Source organism: Saccostrea echinata, unplaced genomic scaffold (genome assembly GCF_033153115.1).
Source record: "Saccostrea echinata isolate AGI-Se365-2 ecotype Australia unplaced genomic scaffold, CSIRO_AGI_Sech_v1 ptg000009l, whole genome shotgun sequence".
Lineage (NCBI taxonomy): Eukaryota > Metazoa > Mollusca > Bivalvia > Ostreida > Ostreidae > Saccostrea > Saccostrea echinata.
The window spans coordinates 2,401,325-2,423,765 of NW_026889758.1; the positions used below are offsets into that span (position 1 = coordinate 2,401,325).

The 22,441-nt window shown below is 34.7% G+C and overlaps 1 protein-coding gene across 2 annotated transcripts; it reads right to left on the reverse strand.

Moving 5' to 3' along the window:
* Window positions 1-5,559: 5,559 nt before the first annotated feature.
* Window positions 5,560-21,931, reverse strand: LOC133181597 (chromatin-remodeling ATPase INO80-like). 2 transcript variants are annotated; one of them, XM_061316130.1, is made up of 37 exons: window positions 21,702-21,931; window positions 21,206-21,263; window positions 20,904-21,058; window positions 20,480-20,586; window positions 20,075-20,142; window positions 19,769-19,900; window positions 19,255-19,387; window positions 19,075-19,130; window positions 18,817-18,975; window positions 17,226-17,279; window positions 16,780-16,983; window positions 16,492-16,687; window positions 16,176-16,243; window positions 15,950-16,063; window positions 15,520-15,633; window positions 15,066-15,161; window positions 14,382-14,584; window positions 14,074-14,158; window positions 13,839-13,956; window positions 13,631-13,716; window positions 12,973-13,140; window positions 12,760-12,859; window positions 12,300-12,395; window positions 12,107-12,200; window positions 11,613-11,690; window positions 11,143-11,374; window positions 10,608-10,730; window positions 9,674-9,902; window positions 9,389-9,516; window positions 9,086-9,253; window positions 8,636-8,794; window positions 7,697-7,799; window positions 7,521-7,588; window positions 7,281-7,394; window positions 7,017-7,116; window positions 6,536-6,712; window positions 5,560-5,804 (listed from the first exon to the last, which is right to left on the reverse strand). In XM_061316130.1, the coding sequence occupies exons 3-37, from the start codon at window positions 21,032-21,034 to the stop codon at window positions 5,728-5,730; spliced, it is 4,338 nt and encodes a 1,445-aa protein (XP_061172114.1). In that variant the 5' UTR covers window positions 21,035-21,058; window positions 21,206-21,263; window positions 21,702-21,931; the 3' UTR covers window positions 5,560-5,727. The 2 variants fall into 2 exon arrangements, with proteins under 2 accessions (XP_061172114.1, XP_061172115.1); XM_061316131.1 differs by lacking the exons at window positions 21,206-21,263; window positions 21,702-21,931 and adding an exon at window positions 21,154-21,168.
* Window positions 21,932-22,441: the final 510 nt, after the last annotated feature.

Here is a 22,441-nt window from a genome sequence, read left to right on the forward strand (position 1 = left end):
AATATAACGAACAGTGATCGATCTAAAAAAAAAAAAAATTCACTAACATTACAAATTTGTGAACAGGGCATAAAACACGTACCCCCTGAAATTCCACAGGTGGGATCAAGTGTCTAGTAGGAGTAAGCATTCCCTGTTGACCGATCACACCCGCCGTGAACCCTACGGTAGATGAAACATTTTGTAGTCAAATTTAGTATAAAAACAGGGCCTAACAATTGATATGAAACAGGTCAGCCAAATTACGACTCATTGATAGGTTATATTTGTTAAGAAGGTCATCCATAGAATGTTAACTATAGAATTACGAAATGCTGACTTTGAACGAGGTTGCTGAAATCCCTGTAACATCATCTTATCTGTTAGTAGTCTGCCTCGGTTTAAAAATTGATCGTGCTCAGAGCATGCTATTGAGTATCGAATAAGTTGGGAGACGTAAATACCATATGCAGGTGAACGCGGAATATTACTACATAAATAATTAAGGGCAGTTGACGATGGGAAAGCTAAAGTATTCTCGTTTGTCATACAATTTAGTTGTTATTTAGTATTATCGTGCATAATAAGTAAAACATCCAAACATGAAACAGATTTGGCAGATTCTGTGGTGTCTTTTATTTCAAGCTCACTGGGATGTATCGAGTCGACATATGAATGGAAGTAACTAGTGTTAATCGATAAAACATCGTCCATATATCTGAAAGTCGATTTGAAAGCCACAGCAAGTGTTTTCTTCTTATCATGTAGAAGTTTTTGAATAAATTCTGCTTCATAAGAATATAAAAACAAGTCGGCTAATAATGGAGCACAATTAGTGCCCATCGAAATTCCAACAGTTTGTTGGAAGACCTGGTCTCCGAAGACTACACAAATGTTGTCAATGAGGTACTCCAGCATCCTTTTAATATCAACTCCATAGTACTTTTGTGTAGAATGGTGATAAAAAAATGTAGAATCTCATATTTTTGATTGTTGGGTATTACCTAATAAAACAACATTTTTGATGCAAACAAATCGTTGGATCATTTGCAGATTTCCATGAGTGAGCTTTTTGGCAGAGCACTGATGTGCGAACTTCCTTGCCAATGTGTCAACGTAGAAACGACCGTTAATGGCAAGTGTGCGGTTAATAACTTTGTTTGTCAATCTTAAAGAGCAAGTGTGCCAATTCCTTGTGGAAATACATTGGTGTGAGGACCTCCCTAACGTCATACTTGCTGGGTACTAATACTGGCTTCTGTAGTGTGTAGACATCCCTGCTTATGCACGGTCTTAGACATTATATTTGCACAGTTCACTGAATGATTAAAACTGTATATTGTACATAAAAGGTGCGAATCTCCTCTCCCTGGTGTGTCCAGAGGGAAACTTGGGGTCAGATTCGCCAGTCCTCATAATAATGGCGATGCGATTGCAGAGATTCCAGTATCAAAGGAAGTGATCAAGCCAGCAACATATGCTAGCAGCGATGACTCTTGGTTAGACAGTCGGGTACATTCTGAGGCTCTTACTGAACTTATTGGATGGAAATAGAATCAGGAAAGATTTACCATTCCTTGCCAAAAATATTGAATTTCCTTGTGATAATCGAACTGTCATATTGGAAGCTCAGTGCCCAACATTAGGAAATTAAATACATTATTGTTGAATATCAAAGTATCAGGTGATTGAGGTGAAGATAACAAACTGTGACCAATCTAAAGCCTGTAAACAATATGAATCGTAAACAAGACAAAGAAACACCGCTTTGGTATCAGGTGCATTGGAGGATTATACATCTCTGTCGACAGTCGCATCCGTCTATAAGCCCTCTGTATTGATAAAGTAGACAGAGTAATCCGTAAAGAACGGGCAATTGGTATGAAACATGTCAACCAAAATAAGACAATTGGTATGAAACATGTCAACTAAAATAAGACAATTGGTATGAAACGTCAACCAAAATAAGACAATTTGTATGAAATATGTCAATCAAAATAAACAAGCAATAGATTGTAGTTTTAACGACAATAGAATTTGCAAAATGCTGATCTTAAAGGAGATTGTTGAAAGCTCTGTAACGTAAACTTATTTGTCAGAAGCCTGCCATTAAAATTGATCGCAACTTATTTTTAAAAAGAACTTAAATTTATGTTTTAATGAGATTTTGACATTACAAGGATTGCTCGGTGACATTAAAGCACTTCTATGAACATGTGTATGTTGATAATAATGCAACGAAAACTGAATGAGTTAAAAATAAATGATGATATTTTTTACTTGTTTAGGAGCCCAGGCTGAAATCAGGTTCTTGAAGAGTTTTGCATTTCTTGGTCGAAATTGCCTTACCAGCTTTATAATCAAAATACATATGACGAAGCTCACCCCCCTCTCTCTCTTTCCAATTATCTTATGTATTATAGAATTTCTGTATGCTTAGGACATTAATTAATGATAATATATTTATTATATATTTTATGCTGTGCATTTATCGATTTGTACATGTATATGTGGCAAATAAAATAAAATTCAGTATTAAAACCTTATCTTTTCTTAGGATTTTAACCTAAGGTTTTAATTAAAGCTTGTTGTTATTCCTTAGAATTGTCCCGATCTGGCTGATGAGACAGAAATTTTTCGTAATTTTTATTGAGTTTTGTCCGGAAATTATCGAGACTCTTTTTCGTCGCCGTTCTTGCAAAATATACATATTTGACATCCGACTGTCATGTCCAGTATTTTAATTCTTGTCCTATAAAAAAACAAATGAACTTATTTAAAGTATCCATTTCTGTTTTAACTGATGAAATTATCGATTGACATAAATGAGGTATCATTCATCAAAAGTCAAGGACAAGAGGTCAATATGTTGGTAGCCAAAGAAAGGACTTATCACAAGGAATATGCATGTGAAATATGGAAGCCCTAGCGCCAACCGTTCGAAAGTTATGGCCGAGTTAATGATTTTACAGACAGACCAAAATATGCCCCCAAACCTCCGATTACGGGGGCATAAAAATCTATCTATGTCCAAAAAAAATCTACCAGTACATGCATGTACCTGTATCTCAAACATTTCTTTTTTCACATTGTTTGCCTCTAGAGAGTTTATTTGCAATGTGATTTTCCAAGTCTTATATTTGATTTGCTTTTTAATTGAGAATTATAATTTTGAAAGATATGTACAATTTCAAATTATGTCATGCAGAAGTGCCAGTTTTAAACCTGTGATATGGACATACACCATTACAGAGAAGTTGCTGCAATCGTTATTGTAAAAATTTCACATTAAGGTCAGACGACACATTTCTCGAATATCTTTTTTGTATCTCTTTGTTACGAATAAAAAATATTAATAATTATCAGCAGCTTGATTTCTAAACTGTTTTCAAAATGTCTTCAAAAGGCAATTCACCAAAAATTATATTGGCAATTCAAGTGATTTTTTTCCGTTCCACGTGAAAACGTTTGCATGTTTTACATTCCTTCGCTAATTAGTCCCCTACCGGTGAAACCGGAGGGGACTATAGGCTTCCTCTGAGTCTGTCCGTCCGTCTGTCTGTCTGTCTAGCTGTCTGTCAGTCTGTCCCACTTGGTTTTCCGCACTTTTTTTCTAAACACTTGCAGATATTGAGCTGATTTTTGGTATGTGAGTGTATCTTGATGAGTTACAGATCAAGTTTGCATTTCGTTCCGCTTCAACGATTTTTGACGGAATTATGACCTTTTTAATTTTTTAGGGTTTTCCGCAATTTTTTTCTAAATGCTTGCAGATATTGATCTGATTTTTGGTATGTGACTTTACCTTGATGAGTTATAGATCAAGTTTGCATTTCGTTCCACTTCATTGATTTTTGACGGAATTATGGCATTTTTAATTTTTAACGGGAACCAGATTACACTTGCGGGTAGGGGACTAGTATTGCTAATGCAATACTCTCAGAATGCTTGTTAAATTGAAAAGACATTACCGGTATGTTTTCAAACTGTTTCAATTTTTTGTTGATATAAATGACAAATTAACAAAGTATTTTCCATTGTCTACTTCCTCTATGGAGTAATATTTCACCATCACCAGCATACTGTTTTATGTCTCCCAACTGATTCGGTAAGCAAGAGCATATTCTGACATAGATCAGTATTCATATTTACGAAAGTTCGTAAACGTTATTGTAAACTCAAGATGTCAGATTGAGGTAGATTACCGATAAATAAGTTTATGTTACAGGGCTTTCAACAATCTTGTTTAAAAGTCAGCATTTTTCTTATGTCGTTATTACCTTTTCTACATATACAACCTACCATTTTGACTGACATATTTCATACCAATTATTCGGCAATTGTTTCATTCTAATTTTTACTACGGATTAGTTCGTTCACTTGACCAATACACAATGCTTTTTTTTTTAAATGAATATCTTGCATTCTCCTGAAATCTGTAGGTAAGTATAAAATTGGCATATAGTTCAAAGATTTTGATGGGACATTTGACCTCAATTTACATGTCTCGTCCGTTGAAGCGGTCCCCACAGTGAATTCAAACGCACGACATAAGGATCAACTCCTTCCTCTGAAACTCTTATCACTACACCACACGAACGACCATCAACAGATAGGTTTTTGGGATTCCACAAATGCGAAAGATAGGTTGATATTACTTATAACTTTCCAAATGGAGGACCCCCCCCCCCCCCCCCCAGATGCATGAACTGATCAATCGTAAGATATTTAGCTTATGCCATTTAACTCTGAATTGCGAAAATATTCTGAAAGTAGGCCACTGTGACCTTTTCAGGTTGTCACATCTTGATACCCTTAACTTGCACTACTTTTCTTGGGAAGACATCCATTACAAAGGATTAATTTACAGCAACACAATATTCTAATGCTCTTTAACAAATTTAGTCAGGATCTCCTCTCAAACCAAAGGTTACGATTCTCTGCCAAATTTGATACTAGTAATTACTAACCCTGGATTTTCTTTAGAAAACCCCAAAGTCCTAAAGAGTCAATGCACACCACACAAATAACCACAGCATTAGCTCACTTGTCTTCCGTTCAGGACGGCTAACAAGAGTAAACTCGTCTTAAGAGTTTACAAAATTTATCAGGCCACATTCAAACCTTGCAGTAAACCTACATGATTCTATTAACTCTAAAATCTGACAATTCACTCAAACAAATCATTTACATTGATTTTCATTTACAAGATTCTGGCTCCAGGGCCATAAAACTTAGACGAGCTCACTTTTGATCTGAGTCACACTTTTACCAAAGGAATTAATAGTGGAAAAGTGAGACTGAGATCAAAAGTGAGCTCGTCTAAGTTTTATGGCCCCAGGGCCTGGTGTACCTTGCAAACAAATAGGAAAGTATAATCTACATCTAATTTCCTTAGAAAATGTAACTGCATGTCTCCCTCGCATGAAATATATGAAAGCAATATCATTCTGTGAATTGCGGTATGTTTTATTATATACTAGTGTGATTGTAATTAGAATTTCACTTGTATCCATCCCCTTTCACTCTTTCTCTCTCACTGTAAAAAGGAATTTGGTCATGAAGATAATCATTCCATGATTGTCTGTATACAAGTAATAATGTCAGATTTATTTGAATCAAAAACAAGTAGCACAGAAGTGAACATTTGGAAATAAAGCCAGCTATTTCCTCAGTGTCTGTAGTACATCAGATGTTGTGATCTAACGTGATCCAAACTTTCTGTGATGGCACTATTGATAACAGTTGTTAAGGTTTCTGTTGACTGGAGGATTCGGATTTCGGAGATTCTCTCGAGGTTGACCTCTTACCAGCAGGAGAAGTACCTGAAGTTAAATGAAAATTACTTCTTTAAACAATGTCTTCAGAGGTGGAAGAATATAAAGCTTGTAAATCAGGGATTCTTAAAAACAACAGGCAATAATCAGACTGTTCCGTTATTTCTCCAACTTATACTGTATTTCATGTATACTATATACTGTCTATTACATTATACTACAACTTCAATGGTCAAAATCTTGTTTAGCATCTATTCATTATGCTTGTTATAACCATGTCTTCTTTTATTGATATACATGTATAAATTATTGGATCCTCTTTACCTGCTATATTATACCCATAAGCAGCATAGGCTGCTGTCATTCCTTATTGATATATGAATTATTGGATCCTCTTTACCTGCTATATTATACCCATAGGCAGCATAGGCTGCTGTCATTCCTTATTGATATATGAATTATTGGATCCTCTTTACCTGCTATATTATACCCATAGGCAGCATAGGCTGCTGTCATTCCTTATTGATATATGAATTATTGGATCCTCTTTACCTGCTATATTATACTCATAAGCAGCATAGGCTGCTGTCATTCCTTATTGATATATGAATTATTGGATCCTCTTTACCTGCTATATTATACCCATAGGCAGCATAGGCTGCTGTCAATCCTTATTGATATATGAATTATTGGATCCTCGTACCTGCTATATTATACCCATTGGCAGCATCGGCTGCTGTCATTCCTTATTGATATATGAATTATTGGATCCTCTTTACCTGCTATATTATACCCATAGGCAGCATAGGCTGCTGTCATTCCTGCCTGTGCTCCTGCCAGCTCTGCTGCACTTAGAGATTTTCTGATACTGCCCCGCCCCCTGGGTCTTCGTGGGACCCCTGTGGAGCCTTTAGGTCGCCCTCTCTTTCCTGAACCTCTCTTACCAGTGGGAGTCACTATAAAACATCAAGAATTTCCATTTCAAATCAAAAAACAAACTTTAAATTCAGAAATGTTGAGAACATAGAGAATTTACCTACAGTTTATTACATTCTTTTTCCAAGGAATGACAAGTCCATAATCTTTTATTTAGTGAATGCGGATAACAAGAAAGAGATCTTCACAATTGTTTAGGATGTCAATCAATATTAAGAAGATGCAATTCTAAATAGTTGTGTATCTAGTTGTTTTCCTTTTTTTAAATTCAGTTTTCTTCAACCAAGTATGATATTCCTATTTAACAGTGAGCCTAATACAGACCTGGAGGGAAGCCTGAGTGGGCGTCGTCTACAATAACTAGGGCATCATTACTGCTGTCATCTATACCTGGCTGATTAGTGGCTTCACTTCCCACAGACATCTGAAATATATAATAAACATCAATGTACAGTTTGTACAAGTGCTTCAACATTGATAAATTTATACTGCAATCAGATCTGTGCAATATAACACCTCCCTTCCTGAGTTCGACTCTTTATACTTGTAGATATGCAAAACTGAACAGTCTTGTAGTTATGTACTTACAACACTTAGAGGACTGGCAGGGACTGATGTAGAGTCCATGCTGTATACCGACTCACTGTCGGCCTGGTACGTTACATTTACATCATCTCCCTTTGCCTTCTTTCCCTCTCTCTTCTGACAAAGATAAATAAACAATGGATCACTTACAAAGATACATTATGTTACATGCCATTGCTGATAACAGTTTATACCTCTCTATGGACAGATAACTTCAAGGTTTCTAAGTTGTTTTTTTTTTACCTTGTATTCTCTTTTTCTCTTTCTTTCTTTATCCTTTCCTCCTTCCCCATCTTGTCTTCCCTGCTTTACTGTTCACAGAAAGAAAATTCAACATTCATGACAAGAGACCATTATTTCATTCTTAAATACCTGGAAGATAAATGCATGTAAGTATATACATGTATAAGACTACTTGCATTTTTTCTCAATTTCTTCATCATCCAGTAGAAGGGAGACAACTTCTTTGGGTTTAAGCATGTCTGTTTTGTAATTCCCACCACTTATCACCATCCTTTGTATCTACAATAAATAATACATTCTTGTTCTGAGAAAAGTGAGTGAAATTAAAATTGTTTTAACAATAATTTAATTTTAAAACTAGCCATCATTTTTCAGTATAAAAAATGCTGATTTCACAACCAATCTTTCTTTTGAAAGAAACATACAGAATTTGCATGGAATAGCAGTTTTTCAATATTTTTAAAAACTTGTATATCGTTAATATGTCCATATACTTTACAAAAATTTCTCTTTTAATGAGGGATTTACAATATGTAAAAAATAAACTGTTCCAAAATTCTCTATCTTATTAAACTCCTTACATCCCTTTCTCTTGCTCTGTTAGATCCTCACTGTACATGTACTTCTTTCTTTTCCTCAAATTCTTGTTTAATCTATCCATTACATTCCAGTTTTCCCTGGCTATTTATCAGATCCACCCCTTACCTCACTCTTTTCCCTGGCTATTTATTAGATCCACCCCTTACCTCGCTCTTTTCCCTGGCTATTTATTAGATCCACCCCTTAACTCACTCTTTTCCCTGGCCATTTATTAGATCCACTCCTTCACTCACTCTTTTCTCTGACTATTTATTAGATCCACCCCTTACCTCGCTCTTTTCCCTGGCTATTTATCAGATCCACCCCTTACCTCGCTCTTTTCCCTGGCTATTTATTAGATCCATCCCTTACCTCGCTCTTTTCCCTGGCTATTTATTAGATCCACCCCTTAACTCGCTCTTTTTCCTGACTATTTATTAGATCCATCCCTTACCTCACTCTTTTCCCTGGCTATTTATTAGATCCATCCCTTACCTCGCTCTTTTCACTGGCTATTTATAAGATCCACCCCTTACCTCGCTCTTCTCCCTGGCTCTCTCTAGGATCCTCTCCTCTATGGTTCCTTTACACACCAGTCTGTACACAGTCACCTGTTTGGTCTGACCGAGTCTGTGAGCTCTGTCCATGGCCTGCTGGTCTACTGTAGGATTCCAATCACTGTCATAGAAAATCACCTACAACACACATTACATACACAATAAACATCTGTACTAACACTTAAACAACTTGAGGTTATATTTTCTTCCCTTCAATTCTACTCCTACCCTCTAATCTTAAAGGGTTACATCATTCCTTTCTAATAAGAATAAATGGAATATACATGTAGTAATGATTGTACATTTTTAAATTCAACCTGCAACTTTCTCAACTAAATACCAGTCTAAAATTATCTACAGACAAGAACAGTTTTAACAATAGCACTTTATAAAAGAAGGGATTCATGTATATTATATCTATAGACGTACAGTGTCGGCTGCTGTGAGGTTGATTCCGAGTCCTCCAGCTCTGGTACTCAATAAAAACACAAAAATATCAGACCGTGACTGGAAGTCAGCCACCATGTCACGCCTGTCTGAGATTTTAGATGATCCATCTAACCTCATGTACGTGTGCTTTCTGTGCCACATATACTCCTAAAACAGAAATACATTTATAAAACTTAGAAAATTCCTTAAATATTATTGACTTCTATATACATGTACATGTATCTCAACAAGAGCACATGAAAATACACACTGCTCTGATTCAGTTAATTTATACATACGTACCTCCAACAAATCAATCATGCGAGTCATCTGGGAGTATATCAGGACTCTGTGACCTTCAGCCTTCAACTTGGCCAACAAAGTATCTAATACTGAAAGTTTCCCTGCATCCGATATCAGGGATTCCTTATCTACAAAAGAAGGTGGAAATATTATTTTTCCAACATACACTAAAAATCTACACAAGTGTAATAATTTTCTTTTATTTGCACTACTGCTAATATTTTGCTCTACACTACAGTATTAAATCATAAAAAGAACAACATTTCTGCGTATTTAAGAATATACCTGGTACAAAACAGCCTGAACAGCCATGGACAGGCCTTGACCCCATTATACCCCCTGCCGTGGCAGAGAAGAAATGCCAGGGGTTGTACCATCTAACAAGCTCATACACCTCTGGGCTGCCGTACAAGATACTCAGCAGGCCGTCAGGGGTACCACATAGGTTCTCCTTCATCACCTGCCAGGCAGCAGCACGGTCTGAACAAAAGAAGCGGTGGGGCTTCACGTGTACCTAAATAAAGAGAAACAACTGAACAGGTCAAAACAGAAGAAATGGTGGGGCTTCACTTGTACCTAAATATAGACAAACAACTTAGCAGGTCAAAACAGAAGAAACAGTGGGGTTTCATGTGTACCTAAATATAGACAAACAACTTAACAGGTCAAAACAGAAGAAGCGGTTGGGCTTCACTTATACCTAAATATAGACAAACAACTTAGCAGGTCAAAACAGAAGAAGCGGTTGGGCTTCACTTATACCTAAATATAGACAAACAACTTAGCAGGTCAAAACAGAAGAAGCGGTTGGGCTTCAATTATACCTAAATATAACAAACAACTTAGCAGGCCAAAACAGAAGAAGTGGTTGGGCTTCACTTGTACCTAAATATAGACAAACAACTTAGCAGGTCAAAACAGAGGAAGCGGTTGGGATTCACTTGTACTTAAATATAGACAAACTACCCAAATAGATCTGAACAGAAGAATCAGTGGGGCTTCAATTGTACATATGTATATATGGAAAAACACCCTAACAGATGTATTCTTCATTATTAATTAAATTAATTAACATCATTAAAACAATTACTGATTTCCATCTCCATACAATTACAATCCACTAAATGTATGTTTGACCAAAAAAGTGGGGTTAAAACAAATTTCTTGATTGATCCATTACCATTGCAGAAATGAATTCCTTTCGAAACTGATTCTTTACCTTTGGAATTGTGTAGTAGACAAATTTTGGTAAATCTGTGGGCTGACATGGAAGGACTCGGCTAGGTCGTGGAATGTGATGATGAATGGGGAAATCCTCCAGGGACTGTACTGGATTATGATGCTGTTCAGTAACAAAAATAACTTAAAAATGCTACTTCTATTCATATCATCATGTTCATTCTCAAGAGGAAAATACTGGGAGCTGTTATCATAAATAACATTAAGAAGCAATTTCATTTTTTTTTCTAGGTTAATAAAAAGCAGATGTTTGCACTACACAGGGCCAACGCATGTATTCACAATATACAAGGTCTCAACAAAGTTGCCAATTCAAAAAACAGTAAACATGCTGTAAATCACGTCACTATTTGCAACACTTAAAGTCTGATAATTTTTTGGTTGAATTTTTTAAAACCCACAATTAGGCATGAAAGAATTCTTTACAGTATTTCAATCTGTCTTTTTTCACTTACAGTTTAGTAGGACTAAAGGGAGTGCCTTTAATTACAGTATTTCAATATTTTTATACTTACAGCTTTAGTAGGACTTGAGGGAGTGCCTTTGAGAGGTTTGTGATTTCTCATGCGGATTCTACGATGTGATGTTGTCTCTTTCATGTAGTGTAGAGTGCATGGATTAAATCCATAAAATGTGGAGATAGGACTGGTGAGCACAAGATGTTGGAGGTTTCTACTCTCCGACAAATTACTGAAAGACGTTGTTCTTAGTGGGGTCAACAGAAAACTGTCGTTCTTTAAAAACTGACTGCAAGAAAAATTAAATTACTTTTATTCATTTATAACGTAAAATATTCAAAGAAATAATGCAAATCTCAGGAAATATTACTAAACTAGTTAAGTTTATCCTGTTAATATCCTTGGGTGTTGCTTACAAGTATACTTTTTGTACATTTACATGTAGTTTCAGAAATAAAGCATTTCAATGTGATTTATTCAAAAAGAGTATAAAATCTTAAAACGTCTGTTATATATCTGTACATTACCTTTTGGGAACTTTATCCCAGGTGTGGGAGTGGCGAACTTTGTCTTCTATCTTTCTTAAAAGGAAAACTCCTAACCACCTTCAAATAAATGCCAAAATTAACCACAATAGTTAACTGTGTACATGAAATCAACTACAATCATTATACCTCTACTGATATTTCACAATATAAGAGTAAATCAACATATTTTGCTGATTCTCTGAAAATCACAGTAAAAAGACCGATTCCCTGCAAAAAGATGAGGCAGTTTGATGAACTGATACACACTATTCAGAACAAGATTCAAGATACAAGATTCAAGATACAAGATTCCATTTTCCCAAGATCAAAACTATTTCCCTCGGCTCGCCTTTGGAAATAGGCTTGCTTTAGGGTAAGTGGAATTTCTCTGGCTACCTCAATGATACACTTTGACGGTATACAGTCACACATGAGAACAAAAATTACAAGAAATGCTAAAATAGATTATCTGTTACATTGTCCTGGTACCTTACCTGACCAGAAGTCCACCAAACATGTAGTCTAACATCTCCTTGGGAGACAACTTCACAAATCTGGTGAAGGAGAAACATCGATACGATGACTCATCTACAAAAACATAAATTCATTTTCATGATCTGTTCTGTTTAACTTTAAAAATATTTTTTTTAGTTTATAAATATGCAACAATGAAAAAATATAAAATACCTGAGAAAATAGATGAATGGATGTTTTCTGGTGAGTAAATGTAGAACATGCTGAACAAAATTCTCTGAAAACTTTGTGTCATGGTTTCATAGAGACCTGTCACAAAAATAGAACATAAAACACAGTTATGAAACAGAAAGATAAACAATGTAACAAACCAGATCAAGATTCTAATCCAGGCAACTGGAGCTCTTAGACAGATGCTTCACCATCTGAACAATCTCGCCACTGTCAATCAAACCTTTCTGATCACCACATTTATATTACTTACTGAAAGGTGACAAATGTTGGATTTTTAATACAAAATAAAGCAATTCTTAGAATATACAAGTATTTTATGAAAGGCCAAAATGTTGAATTTTTTTATACAAATTGCAGCAATTCTGTAATAAATATTAAAGAAATTAACACTACTGATACATGTATATATGACTATGAGCTGTATTTTTCTCAAAATTACCTTCTTGATATATTAGCTTTGGCATATGATATGCTTCAGTCCTCATAAAAAATGGTGACTTTATTTCACGTCTTTCGAAGAGTTCAGAATGGTTGCAAACCTGAATTGAAATGGTAAAGAACATACACCTGTTAATTAAACTATACACATTAAATTATTAAAGAGACCAACATTTTCCTTTGAAATTAAATTCTAAGTTGTGTGTATGGTTACCTTTCTGAATTGCATGACTAGATTCATGAGACTGGATGTAGAACTCTGGGCCTGTGTTGTGTTCCCTGACGTGCCCTGTAGTATGTCCTCTATCGAGATCTTGTTCTTTACTGCCTGATACAACATCTTCTGTCTGGTTGTTAGAGGGCAGTACACTAAAATCTCTATCTAAAAAAAAAGAATTGCTTGTGAGATTTTATCCTCCTCCCTGTGGAATCACCTTACCAATTGTTGAACACAATACAACATGAATTACTAAATGATACATGTATATAAATTCTTCATTATTACATATATTGTAATAACAGTGAAATTCTAAAATGTATAAAATAAGAAAATTTTATTTCCCTTGTAAATGTATTCTTACATGACTTTACATGCAGATTTACAGTATTTACTATGTCTGAGGTCTATCTCTTTTAAAAATGTTGAAATTAGAATGAAATCCTAAATTCTACCAATACTAGAAAATCTTTGTATCCCGCCTCCTCTTTTAGAACTCAAATTCTGTAGGATCAGCTGAAACAGAGCTTAAACCTTTACAGAAACATGTAATTTTGTATTCATTTTCCGGTCCATATCCTTGTAAAATAAGGCATACATGAAATTCTTGCTAAAAATTGTTATTTACCTTACACATTGAATGCTTTAGACTTACTTTATCAGAAAGCTCATTCTCTACATCTTTTTTCACCCTCCTTAACATGAAAGGTTTCAGGATCATGTGAAGTCGACTTAACTGGTCTGTAAAGACAGTAACATAGCAAAAATATAAAAAACAAACAGCAATCTGGATTTACCGGTCATCTTACAATAAACAATATATCCAGTCAGTTTAGTAGATCCTGAACATTACCCTCACTTACTTTCATCAATTCCTGACTGTTTTTCTGCATGATTTTCGATGTCTTTAGAAAACCATTCATTGAATTCATCGTGAGAGTCAAACATTGTTGGCATAATAAAATGAAGCAGAGCCCACAGCTGAAAAGATAAACATTTTCATTTTTATAAAATACACAGATGTGACAGGATACCAGTTGACAAAGATTAAATATGCGTACATTGTCTTCTTCAACTTTTATAATTTGCTAAACAAACCTCAGCCATGCTGTTCTGAATGGGGGTACCAGTGAGGAGTAATCTGTTTCGACAGTTAAAACCAAGCAGAATTTTCCAGCGAACACTGCAAAATAAGCATTTGTTTACATAAAGCAAATCTGAAAAACTTGTCTGTTACTTATCAATAAACAAGTTTCTACTTGTTATACTGAATGTATACAAATTTCTCAACAGAAAAGAAACTGGAGTGTTCCCTCAAAAAGCGGTTATTTACACGTCAACATCATCATCCTTTTTTTCAAAGAATTTTTTACACAAAGAGATAGTGAACTTGGTAAGGATTTGACCTGCTGCTGCTTTTGATGGCTTGTGCTTCGTCCAGTATCATATACTGCCACTTGATCCTCTGGAAGTACTTGACGTCCTGGATGACAAGTTGGTAGCTAGTGATGACCACATGGAAGGACGCTTCTTCAGTGTGGAGACATTTCTGATCCCAGAATTTCCTCAGAATTCGGCGGTCCTGGGTGTTACCCCAGTAAGGCACAATCTGTCCACACAAAGCAATGGAATCAATATATCCCATTTTTGACAATGAATCGTTTCATCAACAATATTCAAATTCCAATATTTAAATTTCTATAGATCACTAATTTTCTCAACTCTTTAATTTTACAAAGTTGCTGTTTGGTATTTACATGTATAAGCAAACCAAAATTTCACAAATTATGGTTATTGCTCTGTATAATCTTTAATGGTAGAATTATATGCAAAATGAAATTTTAGCGAACAGAAGGTCTCGAGTTATACAGGAAAATAAAGTTCTTGCAAAAAAAAGTATTTAAAATTAGAGGCTCAACATTCTTAAATTGCAGTTAAAAGTAAAATGATTTTTCTTTATTTTTATTGTTGAGCAAACTTGATAGATTTCAGACACAAACAGTAATCATTTAAATATTCTACACAGCTTGATAATTCATCTTCCCACCAATATTACTACTCCGCTACTTCTACAAAAGATAACATCTCACCTTGAATCTTGGGACAAATCTAGCACATTCCTGCTGCCAGTTATGTAATGTTGATGCTGGAGCAATGACAAGAAAAGGACCCCAGATCCCTTGTGCCTAAAAATAAAACATGAGAAATTCTCTAGATAATCAGACACAAACTGAACTCTGTTGATCAGATAAAGCCTAACCTCTGCTAGATCATACACAAACTGAACTCTGTTGATCAGATAAAGCCTAACCTCTGCTAGATCATACACAAACTGAACTCTGTTGACCAGATAAAGCCTAAGCTCTGCTAGATCATGCACAAACTGAACTCTGTTGACCAGGCTCCAGAGCCATAAAACTTAGATGAGCTCAATTTTTATCTCAGTCTCAATTATCCAATATCAATTCCTTTTGTAAAAGTGAGACTGAGATCAAAAGTTAGCTTGTCTAAGTTTTATGGCCTTGGAACCAGATAAAGCCTAACCTCTGCTAGGTGAGCCAGGAATGCCATACTCTGCACTGTTTTACCCAAACCCATCTCATCAGCGAGGATTCCATTAATTCCCTGATCATACAGATTGGCCAGCCAATTCATACCCTGTTGATAAATTAATATGGTGTTTAACAACGTAGACAAATGTTAGTCAACCACTCGCAAATATAAAATATATAAACATACCCGTTATTTCAGATCCCTTTATATCAGGCAAATATGGTTAAGCCCCGTCACGACAAAGATTTACATAGTTTTTAAGTGCTGGACATAAATCTCTAGAGTTTTGATTTTATATTTTATTTACAAACTAATATATACTAATTGGTATCCTCCTACAATCTGCAACTTATAAATAAAACAACTAATGAAGCAATGTTACTTTAAGTTATAAATAAAACAAATAATGAAGTGGTGTTACCTTAAGTTGGTACGCCTTCAGTGTTCCTTCAAACATACTGGGTTGAGGTCTCTCTGCATCAGTACTTATTGAGGGGTTGGCCAGATTTAATCCATATTCATCAAACTGTCGTGTCTAACAAACAAAACCATTACTTAGCAGAGTTTATCATGATTAAAAAGTACAAAATAATTGTTTAAAATGCAAATTAAAAAACCTGAGCTGAATTTTACTATCAATGACAGACCTTTGTTTGGTGTTTGTCATAAGCTTCCTGGGCATTCTTTAGTGCCAGTGTCTTCATTCGTTCACTGTCTATCACACAAAATTATATTTTACTTAACTATCCATCAACATATCAATACTTACACATTATTTTACACTGATAAAGTGCATTTCTCAGGGATCAAGATCATTTCAAATAATTCAAATACACTGTAAAAATGACAGAGGTTTTCAGTGCTTAGGATAACAGAGCAATTCCAAGTAACTTTTGCAGAATATGAAGCAGGCTAAGAATGATCTACTAAAGACTTGACTTTCAGATTTGGGTCATCTGTTACCGTAATCATCTACTGCTACATCCACAAGGACACGCCCCTCGACTTCCAGTTGATTCTGAGATTTGTCCTCTTCTAACTTCCCTAAAATGTCATTCTTCACAGACTCTGACTCCCCTGTCAGTTTTCTGGCCATGAAATGTGCATACAACTCTGTCTGTGTGATCAGAAAATTCAACTTCCTCTGTTGTCTTTTTGCCTGAATGACAAATACAAATTGTATGTAAATATGTGTCAATAGAATGCACTGAAAGTAACTCTATATTTTAACAATATTTTCTCACTGCATACCTCTCGTAACTCTAAGTCCATTTTGCGTTGTTCTTGTGCTTCTTTCTCTGCTTTTTTACGTATGTCTTTTTCTACTTTCTCAAAGCGTTTCCAGTAACTGACCATTTCACGACTCAGCCTCTTAGCCCTAGCTGTACAGTCCTTGCTCATTTTTTGAGAATAGATAGCTGCCTTTCTACACTCTCTCATGCTCTGCTGGGACATCTGAAAGACCAGTGTTAATCCTTGTTTGATCATTTCCAGAACCTGTACATGCTTCCTTCCTTGTATTTAAATTGTCTCTTCTATCTGACTGTCCAAATTGAATTTGACCTTGACCTACATTGTTTACTCTGACAGTCTTCAGAGTCGCAGATTTTGATAAGAAATTAAATACCTGTCTGTAATTACAAGTACATGTATCTAGAATTATTTTGATGATTTTACTTTCTTTCACAGATACAAACCTTTTTCAAAGACTGTAGCACTTCCTTCCTCGCTGAAACTTTTTGTTTCTGTGCCTACAAATACACATATACATAATACATACATACAACAAAAACTTAAAACAAGAGGTTCACAAGCCTCATCAATCAAGTAAATATCACAAGTTTCTTAAAATACGTCCATGTCCTTTCACCACATCGGGCTGAAAAATCTGGACCAAGGTGAAATGAATTATAATTTAAGAGAACTCCTTGTTCATCTCTACACTTCATAAAGTTTGTCTGTGCTAGAGGCTCAAGAGTCAAGAAAATTTTTAATGGTGCGATCTACTTTCGATGTACTTGTGATCAACTTTGTCTACTAGGGACTAAAACCTTCCCAGGGATACCAATTTTACAATTTTGATACTATACCTTATTTACATGTACTTGCCTATAAGTCGGTCTGCCTGTAAGTGGGTTGTATTTTTTTTAAGCTTATATCGGAGGGATTTGCCACTGACCTGCTTATAAGTAGGTACAACTTTTTGCCAGAATCAGTTGACAATTTCAAGTCAATGCTCTAATGTTTCAACCTATGTTTCAAATAATACTTTTGAGTATTTTGAGCCAACAACTGTGTACATGGGAAACAATAAATTTCATTAACAATGGAGTTTTAAAAGAGTCAAGAATTATATTCTTATTTTTTAAAAACATTATTAAATCTTTTACCAAAAATATTTAAGATAGTACGTATGAATATTTGGCAATTGCAATTTTGGGTTTGCAATTCTATTTAATAATAAACAATAGATAAACAGTAAGTAACAAATTACTCAAAGAATTAAATAATCAAAAAAAGAAATAATACAGACTTTAGATAGAATAAAATTATTAAAATGTGTATATACTTGTACATTAATGCATAATGTTAGAATACATAAATAAAATAATACTCCAGACTTTTGTCAACGATAATCAACCTAGTTGTTTAAAAAATACTAATTTTGAAGTCCAGAAAAATACCAATCTTTTTAGGACTCACCTATAAATCAGACAAAGTTTGGGACCAAAATTTAACTCTCAAATAAAATGACTTATAGGCAAGTATATACAGTATATATTGTAGTCATGTGTATTGTAAATTTTTTTTAATAGGAGTGTGTACATTACTTGGGAACTAAATCCAATCTTTAGAGACCAGGAGTAAAAACAAAATTCAAAGGTTCAATGAATTTTCAATGCAATTCCAACTTAGCCCTATTCTCAAAACCTGGAGACATTGGTAATGAAATTTACACTTTTGTTAGAGAGGCAACTACCAGTTCACTTGTTAAATGTTCAGGTATAAAGGAGGATTTCTGAAGATTGCCCTCATTTGATGGTTTTGGATTCAACCCACAGGGCGGGAACCATGAAATTAAGTTTTTTTTATTTCCCTTTATCAATACATGCTATACATGTACATTATATTGATCACATTTCTGTCATTTCAAAGAGGCTGAAATTATTACCATTATGCTACATGAACAGATAGCAATGGGTCACCCGAGTGACTTAAAGTCTATATTCATAACCAAATTTAAGCATGGTGATACTCATGTAGCAGAATTGACTCCACAGAACCTACTTTAGGGATTTCTTTCTTGGCTATTGAGATCCACAGTCGTTTCCTCTTGACATCAGCTTGCTCTGGAGTCAGCTTTTTGCTTTTCCCTGCCTTGGCTGCCTGATTTTTCTTGTGAGCTAAATAAGCCTCCACAATTGAGGGATCAATTTCTTCCATCTCCTTAATATGGAAAGATCAGGTTTACTATCTAATTAGACTTTCAAGTATTTCTTCATATTTTCCTCCATTTTTTTTTTGTATCACTGACACATTACATACCCCATCATCATCTCCATTCTGGTGATGTTTCTTCTTTTTCATTTCTTTTAATTTGTCTGTAAAATATTTTATCACTGTTAGTCTTCATAGATACATGTATATGTGTGAACAACATGACAAAGCCATTAATATTCTTTTGGCCCTCCTCCCAATAAGCTGACATTTCTGTTTAGATCTTGCCTTTAATTCTCTTTTCCTTCTTTTTGTGATCTTTAGAAATCTTTTTCTTGGGTCCTAAAACTGCTTTCTGGTGTTCATGGTATTTATCGTAGTTTGACAGTAGGCCTGTACTGTAGTACTGATACTGGTGTAGCTAAAACACAAATATAACAATTTAACAACAAAGGCTTTCTATAAAATCACATTACATGTAAAGCTCTCCAGTTCTGTAAAGCTACAATATAAAAGCACCCTAATTAACCCTTTTAGGAGTAATGTTAATGCTACTTACCATCAGGAAAGCAAGCAAAGACAAAACTTTATATTTATTAGCCATCAAGCAGTGAATCCTGGATGACTTTTAGTTTTTTTTTTACTTTTACATGGAAACATTACATATTGTCTAATATATGTATTACGTACTTGCTGCATGTGACAGAATACCTCTGGATAATATACAAGTATTATGAACTTGCTGCATGTGACAGAATACCTCTGGATAATATCTATGAACTTGCAACATGCAACAGAATACCTCTGGATCTTGGTAGAATCGCATCTGATGCTTCCTTTGGTATTTGTGGATTTTTAGCATGTATTGTAAATCTTCCTCTGTGATAGGTTTATCTTCATCCTCATCTGAAGAACTGTCACTTAGGAGGATATTCTGAAATCCAATTATTTTTGTTCACAATTTTGCAGCAATTGCTTTGCATAAAACAAATAATTTAAAGGAATTAAAACTTTCATCTAAAAAGTCTTAATTAGATTTACAACATGTATTTGTACTAGTGAAAAATTTATAAACTGTATAAATCTTGAGAGAAATTCTAATCTTCACCTTCAGCCATTTCCTTCCTTTTTTTGCTTTACTAAAATTATACAGCCTTGTTTTGTCTGCTTTTCTCTCTGAAAATCGTATAATACATACAACATATACTGTAAATCACTTTCATTTTCACAAGACAAGAGCAATGCATTTAATTGCAAAATATAATTTTGCTAACCCCATGTGTGAAAAGAAAAAGTCTTAATGTTTGCATAGTTAGTATTATTCTCAAGATAATCATTTTCACAGCAAAGTCACAAAATTACTTGAAGATACAGTTATTGCAAACAAACTATGATTTACAGATTTACAGAACATAGATCTGAGGAAATCAATTAATCACTGAGAACATCCAAATAACAATCAAAAGAGGAGGCTATTAAAATGTTAAGGATAGAAACTGTTGACTGACATTACCTGCTTTGGTGATTGTTATCCCATTCAGAATTTTATTGTCATCTTCATCACGTAAACAAGGCTGTAGGAAATCAAACTCACTATCTGTGCTATCAAACTCATCATTGCTGATAGAAGAAAATGATAACTGATACAAAAATTCATTTTTGTCTGATTACAATATGACTTAATCCACAATAAATGTCCATGACGTGTAATTTATAAACATATTTTCTCATGACAGAAGTTACAGAAGCAGGGGAACAAAAAGGAAATACTGCATTACACATTTTACATGCTCCTAAAATATATATAGTAATGCACTGTATGTAGATCCATGTAATATGGGCATTAAAAACATTTTCATAATGTTTGACATGCTTGAAGTACACTTTGCTATCAAAGAGTTCAAAATAATAAACATTAACTGTAATGTTACCTGTACCTGACAGGTTCTTTCACCAGGTTTTCCACATAAGAAAGAAGTGGTTCTAATCTGAGGGCATGTTCCAACTGCTGGAAGTGAACAGGTTCTGCAAGCTGCTGTCCATAATCATGATCCATCGTGGCAGACATATCTAGTTCCAGATGCCTTTAAACCTGTTATCATCATATATGCTTTTAAAATAAACACTAAACCATGTGCTTTACAAAATAATTCCATAAAAATTTCTTTTTCTTGTCATAAGAGCAACCTTTGAAGTCTCATCTGAATTCCTTTCCTTTGCAATTTTCCCTCAAACATACCAATTTGGGATAAAAATCTTGCTCTTAATCCAACCACTTTTTATATAAATTTCCAGCTCTAAAATCAAGAAGAATATGTTAAAAATCAAAGTGAAAGTAGAACTTTCAGAATTTAAACAATGTGTCTATAGAAATACCCTACATCGAATCATACTGGATTTGCAGATCTACTAACTTTCCTTTCACTGTTTCCTCAATTAATTTGTAAAATTCACTAAACTCTTTCATACAATTTAAAGGATGATTTTTCTTTCAAAGACGAAACAAGTGCTAAAAATAAATCTCCATCAATTTATTGCTCTCTCTCCTCCCCACCTGTCAAGATCTCCTTACATTGTCCAAAACTATGTGCCGATATTGCTTATATGCATCTCCGACTGTAACTTAACTTTATCATTACGATTTTTATCCAGCGACTATATTTTCCCTCTGTCTTACATTACCCCTTTCACCCACCACCCCACTCTTCATCACTGATCACACGTGCGCCGCTTACCTTTATTTTTACTCCTTAGCAGACGAAAAAGCACCGGTGTTGAAATTCTATGTGACAGAAAATGTCAATCTTTGGAGCAAAAATCATCTTTCCTTACATTCTCGATTACCTTAAAACTCAACAAATATGGCGGCTTTCGTGCTTTACAGAGATGTAATGGCTGGTCGGCGTCGCAAAACATTGCTCGGCTCATGACTGCCAATGCGCGTCGCGGGGGGTCCAACGCCATTCATTTTATGTTTATGTAAACAAATTAAATTTCTTTTTACTATGCTTGTTAACACTTTTCTGGATCTATTTTCAACTACAATAAGCTTCATAATGTTCTTTTTACACGATTAAAAAAATGAAAAAAATAAATCACTGTGATTTGATACTTTTATCCGGTCTTTTCCGGAAATTTGTACAGCGCAAGAACACTGGTCAAGTAAATTTTATTTATAGTCGGCATGTACATATATATATAGGGTGAGTTAACCATGCATCGGACACATACCTTGCTTCGGACAACTTTAAGCAATAATCTTTCATTGGACCCGAGTCTCCTCGTGTTTTTACTTGTTTCTGTCTTAAAGGGGAAGATTTAAACTTTTTAATGATGCCGATTTTTATTTTCATGTTGTGATAAAAATACCATAAGAATGGCCTTGAAGTTACGTCATATTTTGCATCATCAAAGGGGAGTAACCAGAATTTTACGATTTTGCAATTTTTAGAGTTGTCGTTCTTTTAAATAGACG

Excerpts from the sequence above, each read along its gene's own strand:
- LOC133181597 (XM_061316130.1), bottom strand. The coding sequence starts at position 21,034 with ATGTCTGCCACGATGGATCATGATTATGGACAGCAGCTTGCAGAACCT. Across the intron at positions 9,254-9,388 it reads GCATGATTGATTTGTTGGAG|GAGTATATGTGGCACAGAAA; the intron begins GTACGTATGTAT and ends TTTCTGTTTTAG. Across the intron at positions 7,589-7,696 it reads TGAAGAAATTGAGAAAAAAT|TAAAGCAGGGAAGACAAGAT; the intron begins GCAAGTAGTCTT and ends TTCTGTGAACAG.